Source organism: Galleria mellonella, unplaced genomic scaffold, assembly GCF_026898425.1.
Source record: "Galleria mellonella isolate WM207_F2 unplaced genomic scaffold, CSIRO_AGI_GalMel_v1 utg184, whole genome shotgun sequence".
Lineage (NCBI taxonomy): Eukaryota > Metazoa > Arthropoda > Insecta > Lepidoptera > Pyralidae > Galleria > Galleria mellonella.
The window spans coordinates 4,248,601-4,257,897 of NW_026442025.1; the positions used below are offsets into that span (position 1 = coordinate 4,248,601).

Sequence of the window (9,297 nt, forward strand, 5' to 3'; positions counted from 1 at the left end):
TCACAATAACAGCTATTTATTTACACAATGCAATTATAATGTTTATCTGAAATAGTTTCTTTAATTAATCGCATACCGAAAGAACTTTCATTAATAAGACACCAGTAAATAACGATTTTAATTTTTATTTGACGTTTTTAAGTCGAATAGCGGTAAAGTATCGCTTTCTTTCCATCCACAGTAAGATTTGAATCGCACATTTTACTGTGGACGTTAAATCGTCACTAATATTTATAGAGGAAACATTAAAATAGGCAACATTCTTTAGCAAACGGCGTCTGGGCGTCCTCCGGAGCTTAATCAAACAGTTTTATGCAAATCAAGCAAATAGTTATTCTGTTTTATGACCGAACAGTATAAACGATTTATCAACACTCCCTGTATGGTGAAATAAATTGTAGTAATTCTGTTTATTTCCTTATTAAAATACAAAATGGCTTTACCAAAAAGTTGCGAGTTTAAGAATTCACTGAAGTCAATGACGAATAAAAGGTTAAGATAAAGTAGATAGTTTGCGACAATGAAATGAAACCATTACAAATATGTAAACAAGCATATGACGACAATATTAGATAAGAAAGGAATGCTAATTTGTATTAGAAATGAGAGCACTGTTTTTATCGCATGTTCATATAGATAACTTTAAACATGCGTGATTTAAGACAATTTTCCAGTACCGTAGTGATAGCGAACAAAATTTTTTATGATGATAATCTTATATATTGCCAAGTAATACGGCCGTAACGAAACCACAGTGTTGGACGTTTTCAAGAATTTCTCAGAATTAACATATCAAAATTATCAGTATCAAATATTACTCGGAACCCTCCCTACAAAGGTTACTTAAATTGTTTTAAATTTTAAATACATCATGTAAATATACGGATTGTAGTGAGTTTCGATGTTTCTTGATCATAAAAAATTATCCTATATCATTAGTACCAAAATAATCAAAATGAATCGACAGTCACCGTCGAAGCTCGGTGTCTCTACGCGCGTCTGCTAGTATAAAACCGCCAAGGACATATTTATCTGAAAGGAATGCGTTGAGTAAACAATGTTGTACGCTATTTTGCGTTCGCTCGGCCACACGCCGCACCCTATGGTTCACTTGAATTCACAATTCGTTATTACTCCCCAATGTAACACGATTGGCTTGATTGGTTGGAATGAAAAGATTTGAATGTTTATAAAAAATAAACACCTTACAATTTCTGAACTGGCATTACTTTAAGTATCTTATACATATAGCTGTATGTAGTATTGAATTTTCTCCTAAAGCTTTATATAACAGAACACCTAAAATAATTTTACTTCTTTTAGCAAAGGTGACCGGTTCACACTCGTTCCAATATATAGCTATTGATTCGATGTCGGTCACCTTGATGATTACCTAGTATAAACAATGCGAAGTAGAATTACATTTTGAAAATTCAACATAATTATTTAGTGTTCAAAAGTCAAGAAACGCAGTAAAATGCCCAGCCCCTTTAGCGTTACGCTTGAAGGAACTCGTGTTGGGCGTGGGAAGAATCCAAGATGCTTTACACATACTTGGGTTACACAATCTTATGAAGACAGCTTCGTTACAACCAATATTACCACTAAAATATGTGCAATCGTTATCGAGAAAACGATGAGCTATTGGCCTGATTTAATCGAACAGTTACAGAAGAACGTCATTTAAAATAATATTATTCAGAGATTTTATACTAACTAGATTATAGTTGTATAAACGATATAGTATCACGATTGTGTATCACCTTAGATGTCTACAGTAATGCAATAACTACTCGATATAATATCTACTTAATATACATCGACTAAGAATTCCAATGCAAAAAGAATTTTAAACATTCCATCATAGTTATCCTTACGATTCCCACATCTAATTTGCCTACACCTAGGCATGCAGTACGCAGATTTCACTCGCAACATAGAATTATGCATTAACTAGCAACGGAACGCAACACTGTGGTATGCAAGCTGAACAATGTACAGGCTGAATGTACCAACGCAGTGAAATTGCATTCAACCGATACAATTAAAGTAATAAACACTGACGTACATGGGTATAAGTTCCCATTCGCTTGCTAATCGCCGCTATCATTGTCTTCGCCGCTTCCTTAGTTATCGTAACAATACAAAACTTTTTTAGTTTTACAATGCGTAGCTGTCGAACACTTCTAGTCGTAGTTTTTATCGCTTCTTTTTAGTTACCACTTACATCGTTACGTAGACAACTATCACACTTGTTGTTGAGATCTGCGAAAACCGCAAAATGTTTATTCACACGCAACACAGACTTGTTATAGAAGAAGCCACTTATTGCCGTAAGCGTATAGATTCTGCGCTCAACGATACCATAAGAATCTTCTACCTCGTTAAAAACATTTTAATTCGAAACTCAAGGGCAATTATTACGTGCGAGTGACTGAGAGATCACAGTTCGTCGCGAAAGACCGACAAACCCATATCAATTTAATATAACATGTTGTAAAAACCAGCCCTAGTTGTCAACATTCCTGGCGTATGTAAATAATTATGTTCTAGCAGAAACACGAAGAGCATAACTGAGGAAACATTTTTCATATAACGTTTAGGTACTATATCACATATAAGGTTATAACAGCGTATGCTCCGGAGACGTGGCCTGGTTATTTTTAGACATTAATAAATTGGCTTAGTGGCTCGGTTTATTATGTGCGCGCTTTGCACAAGTAGATGTCGACTGTGACATCCGCGGTGCCTCCACTTCTAGGTTGATTCTGAGTCGACTACTCTTTACTATCTACTTGGAATTCCTAACGAAACAATAAAACGTGCTAATATTATTTTTTTGATCAAAAGTTTTAATAATATTTATTTTAAAAACTAAGAAATATTCCAAGTTTGAATCAGATAACAGAAATGCAGATTATTCTGTTTTAGTATACTGAAATTCAAATATCATGCCAATATCGATACGATCGTATGGAATGCACTTTGCCAAAATGTTCAATAAAAATGCTATGTTTATGCATTCTGTGTCAACGACTAATTTTATTACGGTGTCAGTGTACTACCAATGTAGAATCGAAGTTTCTTAAGTCTTTTAATTCGCGTCAAAAATACTAAACTCTTTTATAATGTTTGCATAACTTCTGCTATAGTTATTGTATTTGCATCATATATTCAATTTAGTAAAGCAAGAATGCGGTAATGTCGAAACAGATTGCATTGAAGCTTGAATTCATCTATGTCCATTTCATGCATAACATCTTTCAACATAATTTAAAATATCTTTATGTTGTCTAATCTATTTAGTTGAAATTCCATCGAATCAACCATCCCTGTTCATATAACTATAAAAAAATACCTATGTCTACATACATGAGGTAATGAAATTATTCATATCTGAACATTTTTCTAATTAGATACTTATTTCATGTGAGCAACAATTTTAGTTATTATTCAGACTAATAATGATTGTTGTTGTTAAAATGTTTGACGTTCGTTTTATTCATCTTGTTAATAAATGGGTCAGCAAGATCATTTTTATCCTGTTTAACATCATTGTGTGAGCCATTTAGCATTATGAAGTGTTGTTTCGCATTTTTAATGGCAGGTGCATGGTTTTTAAGGTCAAACTTTTTAAGACAATGATGCAGGTGTCATTTATCGTGGTAAATAGATACGACTAGAGACATGATCGGTATTTAATAGGGATGTTGCAGCACCTGCACTGCAGCTTGGCGAGATGTTGGTGTGGTGAGGTGAGGCGTGCGAGCGAGGGGCGCGGCGGGGCTGGTGCGCCGCTTTAGAAAGGCGCGACCATCGCCGGCTTGCCGCAGGCTCGAGCCGCATTCTACGGCCTGTCATTCACACGGCGCAACTTGCCTATGCATTGCATTCCATCTCCCACCGCGCCGTTGTCACACCATACACGCGTATATACCTTACGAAACCATTAGCCGTACAAACATAAAACTTATCGAATTCTTTCTACGCCAATTCAGTTCACAACATTACTATGAGCCAGTTCCGTGGCCTCATTAGTCGCGTTCCAACGCTGTTCACCAAATAATCAGACCTCTTATAGAAACAACACAGCTAAAACAATGCATACCAAAGGATAACAAATGATAACCATAATTTGTGTTTAGCTCATTTGTTGTCACTAAATTGTGGAATGTCGTGTGAAATCGAGACAGTTACACGCGTTTTCAGCTAGAGAGCACCACCGTCGCGTTGAGCGGGCAGTTTGTTTTTCACGATTAATTCTATTTTAGAACGATGTTTATCACTTGCAATCTTCTCAGTGCAGAGAACGTAACAAACGCTATCACTCTTTGGTACTGTAATATACAAATTCAAACAGAAATCGCTATAAATTACATTGGAATGTAAAGTTTTGACATGGGGCTCTTACGGGTTAACACTTCTCTTTGGAAAACTTACCTGTCTCGCGGGTCGATCCACGTCGTTTTTCTATTGTTGTGATCGATGAAATAAAGTTTTCCGTCATAGTCCCTCGCATAATCCCAACCGTCAGGCAAGGGTATCTCGCCGTTTGGTCTCCTTGGCATATTTCACTGATTAAATCCATTCAAACGAATAACGAAGCACACTCGCGAACTAGCTACACGGCCATGTTGAATACCTCATTACGATGAGTGACGTCACGCGGGACCGACCAATAGCGGCGAAGGGCCCCCACGATGGAATGCGGCGCGTACGCGAACACAGAATGCTTTCGTTCGTACGTCGCTAGAACGATACGTAAGAAGCATGCGACCGCACCATGCGACCCCACGTCGCTGACTGAGCCGCGCCGACTCGCCGCCACGTTATCACAGCTCATGATAATATTCCAGCACCTACAGTCTAAATGCATTCCTGGGCTGATGTTTACATTACATATACAGACAGACACGACGGTGGTCTGCCAGTAGCAAATGAATGACTGATACTTTTGGCGATGGGCGAGACGCGAAAACGTTAAACTGACAATGTATGCAAAAAGTGCGTACTTACTTAGATATCCATTCAATCTATTTACGATTCTGTTATATACAAGTCAGTATATGAAGAGCGTGTGGCGCGCATTCCACAGTGTATGTACTTACGTAGAGGCGTACATACAAATTACAGAGAGCTACCCCGCCTTCTAGATGCTTTATCTCTACGTACCTACTGACTAAAGTAATAATTACTCATTTTTCAAACTGCAAGCAATATGCATAAGCCCGAGGCATATGTCTAGCATTGGAATTTATAGCTGATCTTGAGGAATTTATATAAAAAAAGAATACGCACCCAAATAATAAAAAAAAATATCAAAAACAAAAGTGTAATCGTTTTCTACTTAAACTTTTAACTACAGTTGTAGTTTACGATAAGTAAAATTAATTATAATTTTTATTAAAAACTTACAATGGTTTATCTACATTTATTTAGTCGGAGATTTCTAAAAGGTAATTACTTCTAATTATTAGTACTTATGCACTTGAACATACGTTCACTAAGCCAACTACATGGGCATCAGTTTGATAATTCCAGGAGTGAGAATATATAAAAAAAATGGTGCGGTGTTCGGTGGACGAAATCGATGGATGATGGCCCGATTGATGAGGTGGGTGAATGGATATTAAATATGGCAGTTTCAGGGCGAATAGAAAATAAGTACATGGAATGTTTTGTTCCTTCGCATCATAGAGAAACATCTGTTTATAGTTTGTAGTAAGAGGTGACTAAGGGAATTCTACCATTGTAGAGAGATGGGCTTAAAAACATCACTAAAAGCTTAACTGCGTCCGCCAACCTACCTGCCAAGCGTGGCAACTACTGGCAAAACTCCCATTATGGGGAAGACTTATGTTCAATAGTGGACAATTAACGGCTGATATGATGATAATAATATTGAGGGAATTGCTTCACCAGAGGGAGACTTTGTAAGTCGATTGCGTGAAGCAGTTGTTTGCATGGCTGTGTTTCGGTTTGAAGGGTGGGATATGGCGTGAATTTACAGGGTACAGAGGAATAACACCTGAGTCCTCAGGAATGGCGACGCATGGGGAGTATCGTGGGCGAAACAGTATACTCTGTTATGTCCATGGTACTGCTCATGTCTATAGGCGACGGTTACCACTTTCCATCAGGTGGGCCGTCAGCTTGTTTGCCATTCTAAGTTGTATAAAAAAACCGTACTGTATTTTCTATACGAAATAGACGCCTAATAATTATTATTGTTATTTAAATAAGTATTTCCGAATTTTGATAATAATAAAAAATAAGACATTTTATCTAATTTACATTTAATCTAACAAGACATTATTATCATCACGCTATAACAAACTAACAAACGGACAAATTCGAAACATAAGCGTTTCTTTATACTTTTTTGATACTGAACCCTAATAAATAATACTAATCGTCAACATTAACTTTGACTTCATCCGATTGCTACTTTTTGTAAAGTATTTATGCGTAAACTGAATACACTTATAATCATCATCCCAGCCATTATCTGAGGGCCTACCATGAAATATTTTCCGAAATTTCGGAGACGAACGAAACAGAAATTTGATGTTAAAATTACATAATATATGCCGTTTAAAATTATTAAAAATGTTAAAATATCATTCCTTTGGACTATTAGGATAGGATTTATGATCAACGAAATGTTAAGCTCCATTTACTAGGTCGATTTCGGTACGAACAAAAACACGAAATGGAGCTCGAAAATTCGGAATTTCATTTCATGGTAGACCACCTGTTCACTGCTGAACATAGGCCTTTCCCATAGACTACCATCGGAAGCGTCCCTAACCCACCTGCATCCACTAACTCTGCAATATATTTGATATCGTCACTCCATTTAATGTGAGTTCTCCTAGACTGCATTTGCCCGTACAGGGTCACCACTCAAGAACCTTTCTTCCCCATCGGTTGTCGGTTATTCGAGCTATATGACCATCCCATTACCAGTTCAGCTTGCTTATCCTTAAGACACTTTACGATCTTTAAATCATAAAGTGATTAGGGAAATATATTCGTCACAGAAAATCCGATAAAAGAAATCGTACGATATTTACGAGTATAATCCGTTAAAGTACAAACGAACCTAATCCATCCTCGGTACGCGAGATAACATGTGGGATTTATAAAATGATGTCAGGCATACAATCCTTTTAGTCAGTATTGTTTAATTTTATGTACTTATCTGTGTGGATTTCGAGTGCAAAATATTTATTTATTTATTGTTTTAATATGGTGATATGTAAGGATAAGACGTATGTTTTAAGAAAAATATTAAGTAGGTACGAATGTAGATGATTATAAGTAGAGAAGTTTTGTTGTCTTTGTCCTGTCCTCTGTCCTGGGCCTCCAGACAAATGACAAGCGAATCCGTCGATGTAATCGACATAGCTAGCAAGTCCATGAGTTGGAATGAGACATCCGACGTTGTTATCTCATTCTACCTCATGGACTCGGTAGCGATGTTGATTCCATCTATGAATTCGCTTGACACTTGTCTAGAGGGCCTGGTATGGGTACGTGATGCGTAGAAATGAGAAACATGTTTTAATGTATGAAAGTGGATGGCTATAAGGATACAGGAAGACCTAAAAAGACATGAAAAGACAGTGTGGAAGATAAGAAGAGGAGTGAATGCGAATAGAGAAGAATGGAAGAGAAAAACTTATTACGCCGATGCCAAATAATAATTGAATAATATAATAATTTGAAAAAATAGGATAAGGGCAGGACTGATGATGATGATTCATCAGTTCGTTGTATTTATTATTGGAGGCCTATTTTTTGTAGTATTTATTTAGTATAATTTCGTACTTAAGTTTCGATCTATAAATAGTTCCTTATTTGTAAAGTTGTCCGGTTACATATCGATATGGGCTATCCCAATTACCTAACTTGTGGACTAAATTTCCCACTTTACGTGTTTAGAAATGGAAAAACCAAATCCAATTCAGAACAATTCCGCAATACATTTCAAGCGCCGATGACTTATAAAACAGGATATCATACAAATAACCCACACTAATTATAATTAAATGAGAAAGTAAGATTAATCGTTAAGATAACTTTTATATCGATATTTAAAAAAAATATAAATGTTTCCGTAATAATTGCTTTCTACTTATTATTTACGATAAACGAAAAAAGAAATAGTAAATGGCAAATCCCAGATAAATATGTCGAAACACAAAAATTGATTTAGGTAGTTCTTGATCTTTTGGAGGAAACAAGAAAGGGTATCTATCTATTTTATTATTCACCTAAATCGATGATATTTGAAAATACCTTCTCAAGTAGTACCTATCATGTGTGGCATATTTTCATCAATACCAGTTTTTAATACACATCGAAATGCTAAGGTCGTCTTACGTATTAGGTAAGTAATTTATAGGTCACGCAGTAAAGAAAATTAAATTGTCTTCCGAATAATTAAATGTTTTTTTTTTTTTATTATTTAAATGGCAGGTAACTATTCTCGTTATGCTGTAAGTCTACCAGTACGAGTACGAGTCCGTCCGTTCTTCCAATGCGCGCCAACTCGCATTTTGATAAAAATTCTGCACTCAAAATTAGGCAACTGTAATTTTTTATCCATCACTTTATTCAAAATCATTCGAAATATTTTAAAATGTATACAACCTCCACGTGGTTCCCCCTGAAACCCATCGTGCTAAATTCCTGGCGTATTTTTCACGATGGGCTAACTGACCCGCCATTTCATCCTCACGTATCATCCCTCACTGGTGCTCCAACAGCGTATACCCGTATATTTTAATTCAAACCAATTCAATAGTTTTTGCGTGAAAGAGTAAGAAACATCCATCCAACTATCCACCTTTACAAACTTTTGTATTTATAATATTTATATAGTAATGGGTACTTACGTGAACTGCTGAATGCCTATTGGTAAAATTTGATATGAAACTTAGGCAAATATAAATACTGTATTTTGCATTATCATGTAAATTATTAAAACTAATGTAATAAATAATTAGGTACTTACAGAATACAAGTAATCAATTTAATATTTACCGGTATAGGTAAATTACCATACGAATTGAACCGTTTTCAGAAAATGCCAACAAAACACCTACAATTAAATACATATTCTTTGAAACACAAAACAAAAAGTTTTATTATAACAATCTGTGTATTAAAAGCGATTTTAAAATTCTTTAAAATAGGAATAAATAAATCTAAATTTAATGCTATTATGTCCAATAAATCAGTGTCGCTAACTTAGCAACATTGAATTGCGTTCATTGAGTCGAGAGCTTT

The 9,297-nt window shown here is 35.7% G+C and overlaps 1 protein-coding gene across 1 annotated transcript in view; it reads right to left on the reverse strand.

Annotated features, from left to right (window-relative positions):
• The window catches only part of LOC113512182 (protein kibra), a 96,179-nt gene extending 91,309 nt beyond the window's left edge, over positions 1–4,870 (reverse strand). The window contains exon 1 of the mRNA XM_052893995.1: positions 4,441–4,870. Within this exon, the coding sequence (XP_052749955.1) occupies positions 4,441–4,568 (128 nt within the window). The 5' untranslated portion in view covers positions 4,569–4,870. The remainder of the gene's footprint in view (positions 1–4,440) is intronic.
• Positions 4,871–9,297: the final 4,427 nt, after the last annotated feature.